Raw genomic sequence first — 19,657 nt, 5'->3', positions numbered from 1 at the left:
CAGAAGTTTCTATAGTTACTAACTGGCTGTTTAAGGACCGAGTAGCAAAGTTCCTGAAAACCTCGCAGTTGGCTCTGCAGGCCAGTGAGCCCTCTCCACCCGCGGCCTTCGGGTCACGGCCCTGCCTGGAGCGGTGCCCGTGGCCTGGGGGTGAAGTCCGGGTCCCTGGACCATGGCTCCGGGTCTCATCCCCCCCCCTCTCCGACCTGCGTGCCCCGCGGCCCACTGGCTGCCCCTTCCCACCTTGCTGTGCTGACCTCTGCACCTTTGCCCGGGTCCTCAGCCTGGATGCCCTCCCTCCTGACTTCTCGCAGACTCAGCGCCTGATCCGCCAGCCTGGGCGGAGGGGGGAGCCGTGGGGAGGGGCCACACAAACAGCGTTCCGCGGCCTGACTGCTGACTGCCCCCCTACACCTCGGGCCTCTGTGCGCCCCTCCCAGGGGCCCCCTGCCAGCACTGGGCTTTCTGCCCCGGGCCGGGGCTAAACACACTTGCTCCCACTTCCCTCTGGGCCGCCTGCTTTGGGTTGGGGTGTGGGAGCAGGCTCACCCCCTGCACCAGGGCTGGTGGTCAGAGGCAGGAGTTGCTGGAGAACGTTTATTGTATAAAATAATGGGCCGCCCTCCCCGGTGCAGAAACAGAAACTCCCCTCCCCGCCCCCCAGGGAAGCCCATCCTGGGGCTGCCCTGCAGCCTGAGGGAGACCCCGCTCCCTCCCAGCCTCCCACGGCCAGGGCAGGCTGGAGCCGCGCCCCCACAGAGGAGGCAGCGTGGCTGAACCCCACCCCCCGAGCCCACCCCCACCCTCCGTACCCCCCAGACTCAGACACAGGACAGCTCAACACGACAGCAGCCAGGGCAGGGGCGGGGCAGGGGCGGGCGTCCCGGGCTGGGTTAGAAGACCGTGCACTTCTTCCCCGGCTTCTTGACCGGGGGCGGGCACAGCACCGCCCGGATGGCCTCGTCGAACACCGTCTTCAGGCCGCGCTGAGTCAGGGCCGAGCACTCCAGGTACTTGACTGAGCCTGGGGCGCCGGGGAGAGGAGAGTGAGGGAGGAGGGCGGGTGCGAGCCGGGTGCCCACGCAGGCCCCGCCAAGCCCACTCACCGATCTCCCGGGCCATGGCCAGGCCCTGCGGGTAGGTGATGGGCGCCAGCTTCTTGTCCCGCAGCCGCTCGATGGTGTCTTTGTCGTCCCGGAGGTCCAGCTTGGTGCCCACCAGGAGGATGGGCGTGTGGGGGCAGTGGTGCCGCACCTCCGGGTACCACTGTGGGGACGGAGCTCTGACCCGACCCCTCGGGCTTCTCCCCCAGCCAGCCCGTCCCCCACAGAGCAGGCCACGGCGCCCCGAGACCCTCACTGAGCCCTTCCTGCTTCTCGGGTGACCACTAGGTTTGATGGGGGACAAGAACCCCCAGCCGGGCCCTGGCCGGTGTGGCTCAGTGGATAGGGTGTCAGCCTGTGGACTGAAGGGTTCAGGGTTCGATTCCAGTCAGGGCACAGGCCTGGGCTGCTCGGTCCCCAGTAAGGCACGTGCAGGAGGCGGCCGAACAACGATTCTCTCTCATCATTGATGTTTCTCTCTCTCCCCGTCTCCCTTCCTCTCTGACATCAATAAAAATATATTTAAAAAAAAAAAAATCCCCAACCGGAAGCTTCCAGGCCTGTTAGGGGCTCCCAGCCGGGGCCCTTCCCTTCTCTGCGAGCCTTGTACCTGCCCAGCCTGTACCCTCGGCCCCGGCCCGGAAACCCCGCGCCAGCCAAAGGGGCACCTCCATCTGCAGAGGACCCTCAGCCCCGGGTCTTCAGCCAGAGCCCGTCCCGTCGGAGCCCGTCCCCGGCCCCTCCCCTCGGACCGGCCCGGCCGGCCTGGCCCTACCTTGGCTCGGACGTTCTCGAAGGAGGCTGGGCTCACCAAGGAGAAGCAGATCAGGAAGACGTCCTTGGGAGGAAGGAGGGCCGGGTGGACGGGCCAAGGAGGCCCCCGTGTCCCCGCCCCGCCCCGCCGCCCCGGGCCGCCGCCACCACCTACGGTCTGGGGGTAGGAGAGCGGCCGCAGCCGGTCGTAGTCCTCCTGCCCGGCCGTGTCCCACAGCCCCAGGTTCACCGGCTTCCCGTCCACCATCACGTTGGCCGAGTAGTTGTCGAAGCTGCGGGAGGAGGGAGGGTCGGCGTGCCGCCTCCGGCCCCGGCCCCGCCGCCCGCCCCGCACTCACACGGTGGGGATGTACTCTCCCGGGAAGGCGTTGGTCGTGTAGCTGATCAGCAGGCAGGTCTTCCCCACGGCGCTGCGGGCGGAGGGCGAGGCCACATGGCTCCCGGCCGCCCGGCCCCTGCCCCGGAGGGCAGCCCCGCCCGCGGAGGCCCAGGCCCAGGGAGGGGCCCGGGGGTCCCGGCGCCGGAGACCCGCCGCGATAGGGCTGGGGGAGGAGGACCTGGGAGGCGGGCTTCGGGGGCAGAGCGGGGGGTGCGGGAGGGAGGTGCGGGCAAGGCTGCAGCCCCGGGGACGCCCGGCGCCCCCCGCCCCCCGCCCCCCGCCCAGGCCCGGCGGCGGCCGGTCCCGATCCCGGAGCAGCAGGTGGGCCTGGCTGGAGGCCTCCCCGGCAGCCGGGACCCGCCCCACCGCGCCCTCCGCCCGGCCGCACCCTCCAGCCGCGAGCCCAGCCGGGCCGCCCCGGCCCCGTCCCGCGCGCCGCGCGCACTCACCCGTCGCCGACCACCACGCACTTGATGGCCTGCATGGGCGCGGGCCGGGCGGGCGCGGGGCCAGGGAGCTGCGGAGAAATGCCCGCGCCGCAGCGGCTGCGGACCCGAGCCGAGCGCCGAGCCGAGCGGCCGGAGACAGCCGAGCGCCGCCGAGCGTCGGGCGCGGAGACAGCCGAGCGCGACCGCCGGGGGGCGCGGGCTTTCCGGAGAAGGGGGGTGGGGGGCGGGCAGGACACGGTGCCCCCCTTCCCCGCCTGTCCTTGATCCCGGGCCTCCCCTCCCCCCTCGGGTTCGGCGCTCCCCGAGGCCCCGCGACCCCGGCCAAGGGGCAGCCAGGCCGGCGAGTCCCACCCACCTGCACGTGGTCCGAGTGCGCGTGGCTGCCGCTGGGAGACCCCTCGCCGGCCTGTCCACCCGGCAGCGGGGCGATCGCCTGGCCCCCCCAAGGGCGGCCCAGCCTCCGGTCTGAGCAGTCGCTCACTGTCCCCACTGGGCAGCATGTTAGGGGGCGCCCGGCAGCACCAGCACCCCGGGTCTTTCCTGCAGGGCCGGCCGGTCTCCGAGGCCCCGGGGCAGCGGGGGGCGCAGGCTGATGTGGAAGGAAGGCCCCGAGTGGAGAATGTACCACAAAGTGAAAAAGTTCTTTATTTCACAACAGCCGCTGCCGTCGCGGTTACACTGCGGAAGGCGGTGCGGGCGCCAGCAGGGGGGCTGGGAGGGCTCTGCCCCCGAATGTCCTTCCATCGCCCGCACGTTTTCGCAGGCGCGGGTGTCCGGGGTGGGGCGGCGGAGTGGGGGAGGGGCGCTGGCCACTCCCGCCCGCTGGCCGCCCAGGCCGCCCGGGGGGTGAGCCGTGGCGCCGCCCGACTTGGCACTGATTTCTCGGCACCAGCTGCACAGCTCGCCCGGCACGGCCGGACGCCACCGTCCTGCCGCTCCTGGGTCTCCCCGCCGCCCCTCACTTCTGGGGGCTCAGGGCCCTCACGGGGGACCCCTGCACGTAGGCCAGGACCGCGCTTTGCAAGAAGCTGGCCCTCTGGGCCTCCTCCTCCCGGATGCGCGCGATCTCCGCCTCCCGGAGCCGCAGCTTCTCGCGGAGGCAGGCGTTCTCGCTCTCCCGGTCCAGCAGCGCCTCCCGGTGGCCACTCGCCGTCACTGCGGGGGAGGAAGCTCAGTGCCCGGGCATCAGCCACTGCGAGGGCCACAGGGAGGCCGCGCGGGGTTTGCGCCTCTCAGAGCCCAGACCTCGACCCAGCCCCGCCCCGACCTGTGACCGGCGAGACCGGGTCCCGCAGGGCCGCGTGGGGGCGGGGGCGGGGGCGGCTCACCTCTCAGCTGCCGCTCCAGGGCTGCCACCTTCTCCTTCAGCGCCTCCTGGGCGGCCAGCTCCGCCTGCAGGCGGCCGTTCTGCTCCTGGAGCTCCACCCGCACCCTGGTCACCTCCGCCACCTTCTCCTGGTCCTTGTTGCTCAGCTCCTGCCAGGCACGTGGGTGAGAGGGCGGCGGGGGCCAGGCACCCGGGAGCCCCCGAAGGCCGGGTTACCTGCTGCAGCTCCTCCAGGCGCCGCCTCAGCGCCTCCACCTGCAGGCCTAGCTGGCTGCCCCGCGCCTGGGCCTCCGCCACCATCTGCTTCTGCTGCAGGCAGGTGCCCTGCGCCTCGTCCCGCGCCTGTGCCAGCAGCCGCAGCTTCTCCTCCAGGTGCGCCAGGCGCTGCTGCTGCAGGTGCCCAGGGGCGGGTGAGTGCAGGGCGCGGCGCCTGCCTGTGGCCCTGGGGGCATGGCCCCAGCTCGTGCCCAGGGACCGGCGGGCAGCAGTGAGGAGCGACCCGCTACAACCAGGGAGCTCTCATCTGAACATGGTCAGTGCACCTTCGCCTGTCATTGAGTTTCATCCAAACGGGCTCAACCAGGCCGTGCGGCCGGATGGCCCAGCTCCTTCCCCACCTGGGGCTGGACATGGTGTCCGTGCAACAAGGGTCGGTTCTGACTGCTCCCCCGCTGCGTCCCTGGAGCTCCTGCCTCCCCACCTCGCCGACCCCCCTCCTCCCCTGCCCTAGCCCCTGACCCCATCTCCCTCTGCAGCCCTGGCCTTGCTGCCTCAGGCCCCGCCTCCAGGTGGGCACTGGGAGCAGGGGGCTGGCCCTTCCTGGGCCGTGGCCTCACCTCCTCCAGGCGGACTTGGTTCTTGGCCTTGATGAGCTCCTCCTCGGCCTGGCCGCGCTCACTGAGGGCCGCCGCCTTCGCTCGGCTCAGCTCCTGCAGCACAGAGACCCTCTGGCCCTCCTCCCGCCGGCTCTGCCCACCAGGTGAGGCTTCCATGGCTGCGGGAGCGCCCACGCCCCCTCACCCAGTCCCTCTGGGCTCACAGGTGGGTCCCCGAGATCACAGATGGGCACCCAGTCCGGCCTGTGCTCACCTCCTCCAGGGACAGCCGCGCTGCCTCCAGCCTCTGCACCCGCTCCTGCAGGGCCCGCTCGCTCTCCTCCAGGTGGCGGGCCATGTGCTCCACCTGCCCGGGTGCAGGCGGGACAGGACTGTTGGGCTGGCTCCCAGCCTTCCCCCTGTGGGACCCTGACCCTGGGAGGCAGGTGGATCTCGGGGACCCTGTTCCTGCCAAGAGGCTGCCCCGAGGGTCTCAGGAAGCAGAGATGGAGGGCACGTCCCAGCGCCACACCCCGGTGGCACGGAGCCCACGGCAGCTGTGCCCCACCCCCCGGGTGGGAGGGGTCCCTCTAGGCCCTGGTTAGAAGGTTCTGGGTCTGGCATCTGCTGGGGCAGGTGCAAGGCTGCCACCGAGCTCCCCTAGGGAGTGAGGGGAGCCCAGCCAGGGGTGTGCTTTGGGGACATCAGGCTGCACTGAGGCGCCTGCAGGCCCCAGGCGGACATGGGGAGAGCACGAGACCCAATGACGCCACGAAGGAGGCACCTCCTTGATGCGCAGCTGCTCCGCGTCCTCCAGGCTCTGCCGGGACCTCCTCTTCTCCAGCTCCAGGCGCTCTGGGAGCAAAGGAAGGCGTGGACCAGCTCCTCCGGCCCCTTGTTCCCCCGACTCCACCTGCCCACCCGGGGCTCCCATCTCCAGGCCCTGCCGGTGCCCACCCTCGGCCTGCACGGCCCGCAGCTTCAGCTCGGCCGCCGTGTTGGTCAGCTCCTGCTTGGTCAGGAACAGCTGGTCCTGCTGCGACTTCACTTTCCGCTCCAGCTCGTCCACCTGGAAAGCCAGCTCCGTGGAGGGGACGCTCCGCCCAGCCCTGCATTCCCTGGGGCCGGGCCCCGCACCCCTCTGCTGGGCCCCACACCCCCTACCTGGCCCCGCACCCCTCTACCTGGCCCGCACCCCTCTACCTGGCCCGCACCCCCCTACCTGGCCCGCACCCCCTACCTGGCCCGCACCCCCCTACCTGGCCCGCACCCCCTACCTGGCCCGCACCCCCCTACCTGGCCCGCACCCCTCTACCTGGCCCGCACCCCCCTACCTGGCCCTGCACCCCTCTACCTGGCCCCACACCCCCTACCTGGCCCTGCACCCCTCTACCCGGCCCGCACCCCTCTACCTGGTTTCGCAGAAGCAGGTTCTTCTCGTTGGCAGCAGACAGGTCTCTGAGCAGTTTAGACTCCCGCTCTGCAGCTTCCTAGGGGTGAGACGGGGAAGGGCACCACTGGTTGGCCACCTGCCACCATGAACCGCCTGTCGTCTACGCCGCCCCTGCCCACCCACCTGCTGCTCCAGCCTGTGCTCCTTGGTCAGCTTCTGTGCCAGGCTCTGCTGCTCCTGCCCCGCCGTGGCCAGGAGCTCCCCCAGGTCCTGGGCCTTCTGCTCCCACAGCGCCAGGGCAGCCTCGGTCATCTGCAGCCTGCAAGGGGGACAAATCCACCACCCCCTCCGTGAGCCCTGCTCCAGCCTCACCTCTGCCTTACAAAAACCTCCCGTCCTGTCCTCACTTTTGCCAGGCCCTATCACCTCCTCCAAGAAGCCTTCCAGGGTTACCACCAAGCCGTTTCCCACCTTTATGCACAGGAACTCAGGTCCATGGCTGCACCCCCTCCTCTGTCCCGTGGGCCTGTCTCTACAGTGTTCCGGAGCCTCCCTCCCACTGCCTGCCCTCCCGCCACTCACTTGGCCTTGAGGGCGTTGATGATGGAGTGCCTCTCATCCAGGGCCTCCTGAAGCTGTCCCACGCGCGCTGCTGACACCCTTCGGGCAGAGAGGGGGGTCAGGAACCCAGAGTGTCGTCCCCCACCCCCACCCCCGTCCCCAGACCCTGGGGCAGCGCCCTTTCTCCTGCTCCCACCACACCCCAGGCGCTGGGCTGGGGAGTGCCGCGCTGCCTGCACCCTCGAGCCAACGTCAATGGAGCACACGCCACGACCTCACTGGTGAGCAGGTGACGAGGCTCAGGCTAGGCCACCCCATGTCAGAGGCACGGCCGACCCCTGGGCGTCCCAGCGGAGCCCAGCTCACCGGCTGCTCTTGGCCATCTCCTCCCGCTGCTTATCGATGGTCTGCATCAAGTCCAGAAACTGGGGACGGAGACGCCAGAGCCCCGTCAGGGCCGGGCTCGGTGGGAAGGAGGGGACCCCACCAGGCGCAGGACTGCGGAGGGGGAGTGGGTCCCGCACAGGGGACCTGCTCACCCGGCCAGAGGATCAGACCAGGGAAGCAGCGCCAGGGCCTGGTGTCGGCCACTCAGAGAGGGTCCAGGGCCCAGAGGAAGGGAAGGTGGCCGGGGCCGGGCCGGGACCAGGAGGGACCTTCCACCACGCAGCCAGGCCGGGCCGGGGCTGTCAGGCGGCACCATGCTCACCTGCTTGGACTTCTCTTCCCGCAGGTGCCGCACCTCCTTGCTGAGCACGCGGGTGCGGGCCCGGTTCTCCCGGACGGTGGCCTCCCGGTCCTGGTTGTGGTCCATGGCTTGCTCTGTGGGGAGGCGCCGAGTTACCCACCAGGGGCTGGCTGCTCAGCCCGGCCCGAGCTCAGAAGCCAGCAGCCCGAGGATCAGGCCTGTGCGTGGCAATGGCTCACCCACAACCATGCAGACACCCAGGGCACTGGGGGCTGAAGGGCTTCAGTGTGGGTGTGGGGGCACCAGACATGGGGTGGGGGGCACACACGGAGAGAGGCATTTGCCCTCCGTCCCCGAGGTCAAAGGCCACGGTGTGACTTTTAAGTGGTGAGCTCCTGTGTTCTGGGAAGACCTGGGCAGCATGTGGAGAGGACCGGCCAGGAGTGGCCCTGGTGTCAGGAGTAATGACAACGGCTGGGGTGACCCAGAGGCAGGCCCAGAATGAAGGAGCCAGAGGTGACACGGGCCAGGCAGCCCCAGCAGGAGGTGGAGAGCTGTGCAGGGTTCCAGCCGAGTGTGGGCCCTTGATGGCTGGCAGGACGAGGAGCCTCAGGGAAGGGCGGGGTACTCTGCTGGGCCTGGGCCGAGGAGCCAGCATCCCTGATGGGAAAGGGCCGTGGGGGCCGTGGCTCGGACCTGGCGGCCGTGAACTCAGGGGTGGCGGGGGCAGATGCCCCCCGAGGCAGCAGCTCGGCCGTCAGGGCAAGCAAGGCGGGGCCACACTGCCTCAGCTTCCTCCCCTGTGGAATGGGTGACCGCCCTTGGGGGAATCTAAGAACCAAATGAGCAGGTTCCAGGAGCAGCGCTCTCGTTCAGTTTTTTTCTAGGGACAAGCCCTCCCTCGGAGGCGGGGCCTCGGGCACTTTATGGTCCGACAGCTCCGAACAAGGCGCCCGTACCCACGGCTCTGAGGACGTCACTGGGGACGTTGTTCCCGGCCAGCTCCAGCCTCCACAGGGTTCTGTTGCTGGGGAGACAGCTCACCAGGGCCCGGCCGCCCAAGAGGCCGATGTTATTCCAGCGCAGGTCTGGGAGGAAACCTCGTCACCTGGGGAGCCGGCCTGGCCAGGATGCGTCCTTTGGGGCATCACCAACAGGCAGGAGCCCAGCGTGGCTCCCCCGGCCTCCTGACCCCAGCCCTCCGCTCCCGGGACAGGACAAGAGAAGTGGCGGGAGGGCGAGGGAGCCAGCCGCCGGGCCTCACCCAGCTGCTGGAGGCTGGTGTTGCCCTTCAGGGCCAGGGCCAGCTCCTCCGCGCCCTGGTGGCTGATCTGGTTGTTGCGAAGGTCCAGTTGCCGCAGGGTGAGGTTGCCCGCCAGCGCCCGGCAGAAGGTGGCGAAGGCATCTTCCCACGCACCCAGGTTGTTCCACTCCAGGGTGAGGCTGCAGGAAGGGTCGAGGAGCACCTGCTGGTCCCTGGGACTCGGGGGGCGGGGGGGGGGGGGGGCAGGCCCGGGCTTCTCTGGCAGGAAGTCTGGAGCCACGTGTGGAACCTGTACCCGCCTAATCCCCGCAGATGGACAGGAAACAGGCAACCGGCTGGAAGGTCTGAACCCTCAGGGGCAGAACCCAGTCCTCTGGGGCCAGCCCTAACCGGTGCAGAGAAACGGGGGGCTGGGGAGGAGGGCGGGGGGCCGGGTGGCACCTTACCTCTGAATGGACTTGTTCTGTCGGAGGAGTTTGCCCAGAGCCTCAGCCCCTTTGGCCTGAAGGTTGTTGCCCTGGGACAGGCAGGAAGAGACAGACCCGTTGTCCGGGCCGTTCACAACCCACAGGGCCCTGGTCAGGCCGTGGGGGGGGGCCAGGCTCGGCTCCCTGCCTGCAGTGGGCCACCTGGGGCCGGTTCGTTTGGTTTGCTTATGGGGACCCTCTGGAACGCACACTCCCACCCTCAGCACACACACACACACACACGTGCACGCACACACACGTGCACACACACACACACGTGCACACAAACATGCGCCCGGGACCCCCAGGACACAGTGACACTGGGTGCCAACAGTTCTTACAGTCTCCCGCCACGGCCCAGACGCCATGTCGCCGGGGCACCCACTTCCTCCCCCTCTCGGCAGGTCCCTCACCTTCAGATCCAGGAGCCGTAGGATGGTGTTGGCACACAGCCCCTGGAGCAGCAGTGTGGCCCCTGTAAGGGGGCAGGGCAGTCACTCTCTGCCCCTGGGGCCCTGGTTGGGCCCCATCTTGGGACACCTCCTACGACTCCTGGGAGGGAAGCCAGTCCCGGCGGCCCCCCACCGGTCAAGTTCAGGCCACTGGCCAGGAGCCCCGTCCTGTGTCAGGTGTGAAATACCGACGGTCTCTGCCCAGCATGCAGCCAGGCCGACAGCCCGTGCCCATCAGCACCCTGGACTCTCCTAAGGCTTCTTGGTTACAAAGAGCAATGCCCTCGCCCCCAAGCTTGCAGAAGGGACCTCGCTGCCTGCTAGCTCCAGGGCCCAAGAGGAGGAACATCCTGGGACAGGGAGGATGGCGTCTCTATTGGGACTGAGGGCCGGGCGCATGCGGACACGGAGCGCGGGACAGAGGGAGGCCGCCGAGGCTCAGGGCTCAGGCTGCCCGTCCGCCGCCCACCTTCCTCGCTCAGCATGCAGTCGCTCAGGACCAACTCCGTCAGCTGGGCCTCCTTGGGCAGCAGCGCGCCCAGCGCCCGGCAGGTGTCCAGGGTCAGGCTCTGCGTGGCCAGGTCCAGCCGGCCCCGCGGCAGCTCGTGCAGTCGCTGCAGCACGGTCTCCTGGGGCTCGGCGCCCCGCTCCCTGCACAGCCGGCTGTAGGAGCGCAGGAACTCCTCCATGTCCCCGGGCAGCCGGCGGGGCGCCTCCGCGCGCCGCGGGAGCCAGGCCCCACCGTCTTCAGAGTCAGGGCCAGCTCCCAGGGTACAACGAATGGGCTCTACAGGTGGGGGGCCCCAGATGGGCAGGGGTGGCATGCGGCCGGCGCGGGGCCTCGGGTCCGGGCGTCCCCGTAGCAGGGCCGGGCCGGGCGTCCCCCGTACCCGGGACCCCAGACTTCGCGCCGCGCACTGCGCGGCCCCCGCGGCGCCTCAGTATCCAGGAAGAGCAGGGTGCGCCGGGAACGGCTGGAGGAACTACAACTCCCAAAAGGCTTTGCGGAGAAAGGGTGCCCATCACTGGCCAATGAGGGAGAAGGGGCGCGCGCGCGCTGGGACGCCAGCCCGAAGTCAAGGCAACGCGCTCCGAGCCAATGGGAGGGGACGAGGGCGGGGCTTAGGAGGGCGCGCTCAGGTATGATTGGCTAGATGGGTATGGGTGGGGCTAAAGTGGGGCGCGCTTACACCTCATTGGCTGGGAGCGCGAGGGCGGGGCTCCAAGGACCGCACACGGCGGTGGCGGTCATGGAGGGAACCAGCGCCTGCTTCCGGAAGGTGAGAGAGGAGGAGTGGGGTCGGGGTCAGGAGGCGCCCTCTTAGGGCGGGTGCATCCCCAGAAACAAGCCGCGACCCCAGCCTGTGCGCCCCTCGCTGCTCCCCTCCCGGCGGCTGGGGTGAGGCACAGCGACCCCAGGCCCCGCCTCCGCAGTCGAGGACCCAGTACCGGGGGCGCCGAGAGGACCCGGGCCCGCGCCCCGGTTCGCCCTGACGGTGGGGACCCGGCGGGACTTTGCCTGAACCGCTAGGCGTGGAGCGCAGGTCCGCACAGCCCCGGACGCCCCTCGCTGCTCCCGTCTCCCCGGAGCCGAGGCCCCGCTGCAGCTCGGCCTGGTGTTGGGGCGCCACCCGCGCTTCCTTAGCCTCACCCCTCAAACCTCAGCGCCGACGGGGAGCGGCCGCCGGTCCTGCTCTGCACCCGGCGAAGGCGGCCCAGCCTCCGGGTGCTCTGCTCCGAGCCCTCGCCCGGGAAGGTGCGCCCGGGGCCTCAGCCCGTGAGCCTTCCTCGCCCCCGCGGCCCCAGCCTTGCCGAGCAGGGCGGCTTCTCGCCGGTTCGCTTCCGCCTCCGTCCTCTCTCCCCGTCACCCGGGCCGTGGCCCAGGCGTTAGTCGCCGAGGCAGGTGACCAGCAGGCGGCCGAGAGCCCCTTTGTGGCGGCTGGAGGCGGCACGGGGCGGTCCTCCATCGCGCCCGCCTGGACAGCCCTGGGGCCTCCCCAAGGGCTCCGTGCGGAGCTGGGGCTGCGGTCAGTGCCCCGAACAGGGAGGGAGGAGGGAGGGCTGTGGTGCCCACCTGTCCTCCAGTTCCTGCCCCTTTCTTGTTGGGGCAGCTCCCTGCGCAGCCCGTCCACAGGGGGCGGGTCGGCTCTTCCTGGGGTCAGGGCCCGCCCTGGTGGCAGCAGGGCCAGCAGGTGGCACCAGGCTCCGCTCACTACTGCCCGGTGCTAGGTTCCTGCCCTTGAGCTTGGGCCCCACCGGTGGGCAGACCTGTGAAGGGGCCACAGGGAGCACGTTCTCGGGCCGGGGTGGGGGTGGGAGAGCACGAGGCGGCCCAGGATTCCTGGAAACGAGCCTCAGACGGGTGGCTGGCACCTGGGCTGCTCCCACCTGCCCACCACCCAGTCCCCACCCTGGGAGGTCCGGGAACCGAAATCACACCTTCCCACACACAACTGCCTGCCTGGGGGCCTGTGGTCTCGGGTGGGGCAGCCAGAGTCTGTCCTGTTGGTCCCCCAGGAACTGGTGAGCAAGCTGCTGCACCTGCACTTCGAGGACAACAAGACCAAAGGTGGGCGCCAGCCTGGGGCAGGAGGGCCCTGGGGCTGCGGCCGGCTCTGCGGGGGGCCTGGGAGGAAGTGGGGGGGTGGGGGCAGCAGCCCTGGCCGGGGCAGTGGGGGAGGGCGCTCTGGTGACCTGCTCCCTCCACCTTGCAGTCAGCGGGGACGCGCTGCTGCTCGTCGCCGAGCTGCTCAAGGTCTTCGTCGTGGGTGAGTCTGTTCTCCTGGTCCCGCCTGCACGACGTGTCTCCCCTTTGCCCACACGTGGCCTTGAGGTTCTGAGCTGCTAGCTCGCAGCTGGGCCGAGGCCCACGGGTGGGGTCAAGGCTCCAGCCTCCCGGCCTCCCTTCCCTCCTGTCCCGGCAGAGGCCACCGTCCGCAGCATCAGGCAGGCCCAGGCGGAGGACCTGCCCTGTGTGGACGTGGAGCAGCTGGAGAAGGTGCTGCCGCAGCTGGTAGGTGGGCCCGGGAGCAGGGCCAGCCCAGGGCTGGGGGTGGGCGGACGCCCAGCAGGCTGAGCGCTCTCCCCCCACAGCTTCTGGACTTCTAGGGGCTCCCACCCGCACGGAGGCCACCTGTCCGGCTCCGACCAGCCCAGTGCCCATGTCTTCTGTGGCCTCTGGCTTCAGACGGGAAGGGCCATGCACTGTTGTCCCCCGGGTGCTCCGTCTGCCCTGCCAACAGCCTGGACGCAGCTGAGGAGCCGCTGTGCGGGGACCAGACTAGCGGCAGAAGCGGGCCGCGCAGTCCTGCGTGGCATCAGAGCGGTGCCCCTCCTCCCCGTGCGCTCCCAGACGCCTCCCTGAGCTGCAAGCTTGTTCTCACAGCAACAGCAATAAATCACGGCCGTTATCCCAGGCACAGCCTCCCGCTGCCATTCACCGCCCACGTCAAGCAGCCGCAACGCCGACCCTCCATCCTGGCAGGACACACTCCTGGCCAGCGAGGGGCTTGCCCCTGCCACTCCCTGGCCGCAGGCAGGCCGGCAGGGAATGTGGGTGTGGGCAGGGCCTGCTGGTGGAGATGCTGGGGGGCGGGGGGAGGGACCTGAAGACCAGCTGCCAGGCAGTGCCAGGGACCAGCAGGTCAGCCTCAGGCCACGCCTACCCCAGAGACTGCTATGTGGAATCGCTAGAAGTGGGGCTGAGAGGTCTGGCTGCTTGGGATGCTCATGGGCCTTTAGGGCCCAGCTCCATGGCATGGGGCCCAGACACCCTCAACCTCATCCCCCACCCGCCTGAATTCTGAGCGCTGCTTTAACAGTGCCCAGGGCAGGAAACACCTGAAGGGCTCTAGGTCAAGTGACTATGGGCTGGGGCGGAGCCACCCACCTCCACCAGGACCTTCAAGGCAGCCCCCTGCTCCCCCACCCCCCGGAGGGCGTGGACTGGCCACAAGCCCTCCATCCCTCATTGGGCCCTGCTGGCCCCCTCCTGCACCCCTTCCAGCCTCTGCCCCCGCCGTCCTCTCCCTGCCACCTCGGGAGTCCTTGGGCTTCAAAGTGCTGGGGCCAGTGCCTGAGCCCCAGCCACTATGAGGTGCCCCGGTGGGGAGGTGGGCAGGGAGCTCCAGGTCAGGCTGCCAACCCACCCTAGGGTGCCAAGGGCGAGGTGCCAGCCTGTGCGGACAGGCCAGGCCTGGAGGAGGGGATGGATGATGGCAATGAGGCAAAGCCGCTAGGAGCAGCTGCGTAATGAGAACAGGCCCAGCAAGGGGACCACACACCGAGGTCCAGCCAAGCTGCGGACTGGCCAGTCCCGGAGCTGGAGGCCAGTGCCCGGAAGCCTGGACAGGTGGGCAGCGTCAGGCGGCGGCCAGGCGAGGACCGCGGCGCCCTTTCTGGAGAAGGAACAGGAGGGTCTCGGGGGGTGCTCAGGCTTTATTCGCACGCAAGGTGAGGAGAAGGGTCCCGTCCCCGGCCAAGTGGACACCTCCGGCTGGCGGCTCTCACCTCCTGCTGGCTGCAATGCAACACGCGTGACCTGGGGCCCGGCTCCCGCCCAGCAGCCCTCCCGGCCCGGCCCAGCCGCCCTCACAGTACCTGGCAGCTTTAGCCATTTGGGCACCTTGCCCAGGTCCCTCCTCAGGGGCTGGGCTGTCCCAGGGCTGGGCTCAGGGGGCCCCACTGCACCCTCCTCAGCAGCTGTCTCCGACTCGAGGGGCACAGGGTCAGGGGCTGGCAGCGGGGACGGGGTCACGGAGGTCCTAGACATGCACCTGCAGTAGAAGGCACAGGTAGCGAGCGCTGCAGCGATGCCCTCCCACCCTGGCACTGCCAGCACCTGGGGCTCTCACCTGGTCACCAGCACATCGGCTGCAGATGGGGAGACCGTGTGTTCCAGCAGCTTGGGCTCCAGATAGAGACCTGCAGGCGGCAGCACCCTCAGGCCATGGGGAGGGGGGCCATGGCCTGGGCGGGGCTGCCCTGGAGCCCCAAGAGGGGGGGTGGGGGGGAATCAGGCCACAGGTCTTCCTTCCAGGCCCCCAAGCAGGCCCTGCTCTGGGACCCACTCACCTGTTGGCTCCTCAGCCCCGAAGTGCACCAGGGCAGCAGGGAAGAGGTTTGCCTGCAGGAAGGGCAGAGGGAGCTCAGGGGCCAGGCGGGCACTGAGGGCAGAGACAGGGCTGCAAGGGACGGCCCCAGACACAGCCTGCACCTGCCCCCGCCGACTGCCCCGAGGACCATGGCTGTGTCCCACAGCTGACCCAGGGCGGTGACCCCGCCGCAGCCGTGTCCTCCGCCGGGAGCCTGTCTGCCCTGTGCTCTTGGCTCCAGCTCCGCACTCTGGGAGGCGAGGCGGGGGGACTCGTGAGAAGCCTCAAAGGCCAGGCCTGGGAACGCTGAGACGGCCCACGCCAGGCGACGGACAAGGGCCATGACGCCGGGTCAGAGCTTGTGGGTACATGGGGGGCAACCCTGGGGCCTGAGGCTGGAGGTGGCCGAGGAGCAGGGAGGGGGTGTAGGCAGGACAGTACCCACCCTCCCTGCAAGGCCAGACCCCGACTCGGGGACCACCAGGTGCTGGGCCTCCCCTCGGCACCCCACGAGGCAGCATCGGGCCATCTGGGGCCATTGAAGGACCCTCCCCTCGCACCTGTCCAAAGCCCCGCCCCACCGGTCTGCATCTCTGGGATCCCAACCGACCAGATGACTGCCGACCACAGGACACCCACAGGGAGGCTGCCTGCTGCCACGCGGAGGGTCCCCCAGGCGGCAGGGGCTCAGCACCCACTGAGGTGAGGCCTGGTCCTGGGCAGGTGGTGGGCGGGGCTCCAGCCCAGGAAGCAGGTTTGCTGTGGGGTGCTGGGGGCCTTTGTGTCCACTGACTGCAACCCCCCATGGCCCTCGGCTGCTCCCAGACACTCCTGGTCCAGCAGCCAAGAGGGTAGCTGGGCCGCCGCCCCCACACCCACGCGGACTGTTACCCCAGGAACATGGGCAGCCTCCAGGCAGCAGCAGCCAGCTTGCGGCCCTGCCAGCGACATGAAAGCCGCGGCTTCCGCGCTGCTCCCCCCGGGAGGCGGGAGGCTTCCTTCCCCGAGCCCTGCCAGCTCTGATCTCGGGCAGGGCCGCACCCCGGGGAGGCCCCGCGCGCCAGGCCTGAGCTGAAGGATGAAAGGAGGCGGCTGCTGGTAGCTGGGGGCAGAGTGGGTGGGACGGCACCCAGGGCTCCTAATGGGGGCGTTGGTCCCCTCCCAAAGCACCTTCCCAATCCAGTGCATCAACAGGCTGCCGAGAGCGGGGCAGGCGGGGTGAGGAGAGCACCCAACACCTTCGGGCTCCTGGGCTGAGGGGGGCAGGCACGGCTCCCCCCAGCCTGACTCCGTTCCTGGTGAGTGGCCAGCTCTGCCTGATCTTGTCCCATCTCCCCAGGACCTGCAGCCCCAGCTCAGACCTCGCAGGCCTGCGGGGCCACTTAACAAGGGCTGGCCTCTGTTAGTAATTAAAATATCTGAGGCGGCTTTGAAGAGGAAACCATTAGGCCGGGCCGGGGAGGCCCCAGGCTGCCCTCCCCTTGAGGACAGGACATTCCTCCTGCTCTGGAGGCGGCCCAGCAGGCGCTGGGTCAACACTCCTCACCCTCCAGGAGCAGCCGCAGGGGGGCCGCAGGGGCAGCCAGGGGGAGGGCCCGGCTGGGAAGGCGGGCAAGGAGCAGGCAGCAGGGGCCTCCAAAGCAGCAGGCCACTTGCAGGGGGGGCTCTGACCCCTGACCTCAGGACCTGCCCCAGCTGCGCTGCCTGTGGACCCTGTCCACCCAGGCCCAGGGCAGGGAGCTCGGCAGCCAAAGGGCCGTCCCCTGGGGCAGCAGCGGAGGCAGGAAGCAAGCACAAGGCCAGCTTTAGAGGCTCTGCACCCCCACCCCGGCCGGGCCTGCAGAGCGGCCCGAGTCCACCCCCGCCCGGGCCGGGGGCCAGTACCTGGAAGAGGGTCAGCGTGTGGTCCTCCAGGACGGTCTTTGGAGGAGTGATGACTGGGGAGAGAATGTCTTCGTGAGGAGGCCTCGCCCCACCCCGCACCCCGCACCCGTTCCCCAGGGACGACTGGTCGGAGGGCTGGCAGCCTCAGCTGGGGCTATTCTAGAAGAATCCTCAGTCCACAGCCCTCTGCCCACTTCTCTGCTGCAGCAAAACCCTGGTGAGGGGCTTGGGTGGGGGGAGTGACCCGGGGCAGCCCCTGCCAGGACCCCAGCCCTCAGCGCCCCATCCACACAACTCCGGCTGCTGGCAGCAGAGGCCCGTGTCCCTATGGGGAGGCGCAGGGCAGGCCTGGAGCAGTACTCACACAGGTGGAAGGGCAGCGTGGGGTTCCCCAGGTGGCTCCTCACGAAGTCCCGCAGGTCCCCCACTGAGGAGGAAGGGGAGGGTGAGCGGGGCCCCAGCAGACGCACCCCGATGCTGGCCCCAGTGGGACTGGACAGGCCGGCCGCACCAAGCTGCCCCCCACCCTGGGCAGCCACCTCCTGGGCCTTGGCACTCAGGACACCAATCCGAGCCCGGGGCTGGGAAGTCCACCTCGTTCCTTCCACAAGACCAGACACTCAGCGGGCCCGGGGCAGGGCCACTGCAAGGCCTCCCTTCACCTCTCGCTGCCCTAGCCAGGCAGAGCTTTCCCTCCAGAAGCTGCCCCAGGCCCGCATGCCAGCCCGACAATCACCCAACATGCTCTGCAAGTTCAGAGCCCGCTGCCTGCAGCCCCCAAACCCCCGCCTCCCCGAGCCCAGGGCCCGATAGCCACAGGCCCACAGCCTGGAGGGAGCCATCCTGGACGCCAGGTGTGGCCCTACCTGTCTCGCTGGGGCGGAAGAAGCCCTGTAGGATGTAGCGGTCAGGGAACAGCACCCTCAGGACCACCTGGGTCGGACAAGCGTGCTGTCAGGACAGCCGGAGCCCTGCCCAGCAGGGAGGACCCCACCTGGGGCCAGAGCAGGCGAGGTGCCAGCCGCCCCTGCGGGTGCTGCCCCCAGCACCGTGCATACAGACTTGTTTTCATCACAAAGCCGGGCCGAGGCTGTGCGAGCTCCGGGGGCACCCTCAGCGGCCTGTGCAAGGGCGGGCGCAGGAGGAGCCGGCTCGGAGCCGCCCGTACCTTAGGGTACCGCTCCAGCTTCTCCTTCATCTGAGCCTCCCTGAAGGCCTTGGTCACTAAGGGGGCCTCTTCCAGGCGCTTCCTGTGGAAGGAAGGGGGCGGGTGAAGGTCCTGGTCTCCGGCCAGAGAGGAGGCCCACCCGGGCTGGACAGACAGGCCCCCTCCAGGTGCGGCCACGCACGGAGCTGGGGACCCGCGGTGGGAAGCGGGAGACCGAGGGGGCGGGGCACACCCACCGCTCACTCTTGAGCTGGGCCAAGCGTCTCCGCACGTCGTCCACGGTGACCTCGAAGAACTCGTCGGGCAGCTCTGTGGGCCAGGCCTGGAGCAGCTCCCCCAGGTCCGGGTGGCACACCACGGGGTCCCGGTCCACCGGCTGCCGGGCAGAGCACACGGCTGACGCAGGTCCCAGGTGCCCGGCCACAGGGGCTGGGTCATCCAGGCCCTGCAGCAGCAGCTGTGCACCCTGTCAAACCCAGGCCCCCCCACCAGCCCGTGGCCAGGCCAGGCCTCAGGGTGGGGCGTGGGACTGTCCCTCGCTTCCAGGCTCGGTCTCTGCCGGGGCCCAGGCGGTGGGTGAGGGACGCTCAGCAGGCCGGCCTCCCCACAGCCCCTTGCTCACTTCCTGGGGAGCAGTGCCCTGGTCCAGGCCACGTCAGGGGCTCCAAGGGAGGAGCAGGGGAAGCAGCAGCCCCCAAATTAGAGGTTTGGCGAAAACCTGCAGCCGCTGGCCCCACAGCCGGGCTGACCCCCACCCCTCCCCAGGGGAGCAGCCTGGCTGCGTCTGCCCACCCCAGGGACACAGGAAGGGACAGCGTCGCTCCTAATTGGCAACAAGGTCGATGGAAATTACAAGGCAGGGCTGCTCTGCGTGTGGCGCCTCCGGGTGGGTAATTGCAGCAAGCGTGGGGAGCACCTCGGGGCGCGGAGGCCACCAGGCGCTGCCCTGACGAGGTGTCCAGCAGGTCCTGTCCTCCCACAGAAGGGCCCACAGCCATCTTGGCAGGGCCACCCCGGAAGCTGCCCTCTGCCCTGCCGCCCCCCACTGCCCACCCCAGCATGGCATCCCACCTCCTGTTTCTCACCCGGGACCAGGGTGGGCTTGGCAGGTCTGGGAACAGCCTGTCCGATCGTCCCTCCCACAGCCTTCCCGTCGCCCAGCCTGGCCACAGCCAAACCCCAGACCTCAGCGTTGGGGTACCTGCTGCCTCGGTGCACCTGCCAGGAGCCTCCGGGCCACCCTCGCCGCAGCGCAGGCCGCCTGCACTCGGGGTCCCTGGGTCCCCAAGCACTCTCCCCGGGAAGGGAGCGGGCTACTAGGGACCCCTCTGCCCCGAGTGCCGTGGCCAGTGGCCAGGGAAGGGCAGCGAGGCCTGGGCAGGAGAGCCCGGAGGTGGCTGGCCAAGGCTCCTGGGAGCTGCCCCTTCAAAGCCACAGCCTTCCTGCAGCCGCCGTGGGCCGTCGACGCCAGAGCTTTTTATAACAAGATGCCAGGCGCCGGCTGCCCCCCACGGCCACGGCGCCTGCATTCCAGAGGGGCCGGGCGCGTGCCGCTCCCAGGGGAGGGCGAGGGCAGGACGCGGATGCCGTGCGCCAAACCGCCGTGTGCACAAGCCAGGCGGCCTCCAGCAGAAGCCCCTGGCACAGCAACAGGGTGACGGGGCCCCAGGCAGGAAGCTGAGCTGGCCCTGCAGGTGGGTCCCCGACCCAGCACCACCGGGAGCCGACCCAGGGAGCACATGGCGCCGGGGCTGCTCCTGCCGCGCTCGGCCCCGTCAGGCTCCATGTGCTTGCTGTCCCCGCGCCGGCTTCCCCGCACGGTTCCCCTCTGAGGTGCACG

General features: G+C 69.8%; 4 protein-coding genes across 11 annotated transcripts in view; 1 reads left to right on the top strand and 3 right to left on the bottom strand.

Moving 5' to 3' along the window:
* Positions 1-585: 585 nt before the first annotated feature.
* RAC3 (Rac family small GTPase 3) lies at positions 586-2,848 on the bottom strand. Of its 2 annotated transcripts, XM_081110446.1 has the most exons (6): positions 2,706-2,848; positions 2,216-2,287; positions 2,032-2,149; positions 1,879-1,941; positions 1,107-1,266; positions 586-1,024 (listed from the first exon to the last, which is right to left on the bottom strand). In XM_081110446.1, the coding sequence occupies exons 1-6, from the start codon at positions 2,738-2,740 to the stop codon at positions 894-896; spliced, it is 579 nt and encodes a 192-aa protein (XP_080966572.1). In that variant the 5' UTR covers positions 2,741-2,848; the 3' UTR covers positions 586-893. The 2 variants fall into 2 exon arrangements, with proteins under 2 accessions (XP_080966572.1, XP_080966571.1); XM_081110445.1 differs by having other exon boundaries at positions 592-1,024; positions 1,879-2,149.
* A 477-nt stretch (positions 2,849-3,325) lies between these two features.
* LRRC45 (leucine rich repeat containing 45) lies at positions 3,326-10,641 on the bottom strand. Its single transcript, XM_081110390.1, has 17 exons — positions 10,142-10,641; positions 9,634-9,695; positions 9,200-9,270; positions 8,754-8,932; positions 8,449-8,577; positions 7,511-7,623; positions 7,168-7,226; positions 6,823-6,900; positions 6,424-6,559; positions 6,260-6,337; positions 5,805-5,916; positions 5,632-5,702; positions 5,122-5,214; positions 4,869-4,961; positions 4,249-4,422; positions 4,034-4,181; positions 3,326-3,860 (listed from the first exon to the last, which is right to left on the bottom strand). The coding sequence occupies exons 1-17, from the start codon at positions 10,494-10,496 to the stop codon at positions 3,664-3,666; spliced, it is 2,148 nt and encodes a 715-aa protein (XP_080966516.1). The 5' UTR covers positions 10,497-10,641; the 3' UTR covers positions 3,326-3,663.
* A 150-nt stretch (positions 10,642-10,791) lies between these two features.
* On the top strand, positions 10,792-13,087 carry CENPX (centromere protein X). 2 transcript variants are annotated; one of them, XM_081110456.1, is made up of 5 exons: positions 10,792-10,952; positions 12,190-12,241; positions 12,387-12,440; positions 12,597-12,685; positions 12,860-13,087. In XM_081110456.1, exons 1-5 carry the CDS (start codon positions 10,827-10,829, stop codon positions 13,034-13,036), a joined length of 498 nt encoding a protein of 165 aa, XP_080966582.1. In that variant the 5' UTR covers positions 10,792-10,826; the 3' UTR covers positions 13,037-13,087. The 2 variants fall into 2 exon arrangements, with proteins under 2 accessions (XP_080966582.1, XP_080966583.1); XM_081110457.1 differs by having other exon boundaries at positions 10,849-10,952; positions 12,766-13,087.
* Positions 13,088-14,090: 1,003 nt separating this feature from the next.
* The window catches only part of ASPSCR1 (ASPSCR1 tether for SLC2A4, UBX domain containing), a 33,998-nt gene continuing 28,431 nt past the window's right edge, over positions 14,091-19,657 (bottom strand). For all 6 annotated transcript variants that reach the window (XM_081110401.1, XM_081110398.1, XM_081110396.1 and 3 more), the window contains exons 8-16: positions 18,054-18,193; positions 17,818-17,899; positions 17,516-17,582; positions 17,014-17,076; positions 16,650-16,702; positions 14,746-14,797; positions 14,526-14,595; positions 14,272-14,447; positions 14,091-14,191 (exon numbers count right to left, since the gene is read on the bottom strand). In XM_081110401.1, the coding sequence (XP_080966527.1) occupies positions 14,178-14,191; positions 14,272-14,447; positions 14,526-14,595; positions 14,746-14,797; positions 16,650-16,702; positions 17,014-17,076; positions 17,516-17,582; positions 17,818-17,899; positions 18,054-18,193 (717 nt within the window). In that variant the 3' untranslated portion in view covers positions 14,091-14,177. The remainder of the gene's footprint in view (positions 14,192-14,271; positions 14,448-14,525; positions 14,596-14,745; positions 14,798-16,649; positions 16,703-17,013; positions 17,077-17,515; positions 17,583-17,817; positions 17,900-18,053; positions 18,194-19,657) is intronic.

This window comes from Myotis nattereri (assembly GCF_964212035.1).
Source record: "Myotis nattereri genome assembly, chromosome: 16".
Taxonomy (NCBI): domain Eukaryota; kingdom Metazoa; phylum Chordata; class Mammalia; order Chiroptera; family Vespertilionidae; genus Myotis; species Myotis nattereri.
The sequence above is the reverse complement of the archived record's forward strand: the minus strand, read 5'-3'. Positions and strand labels throughout refer to the sequence as shown.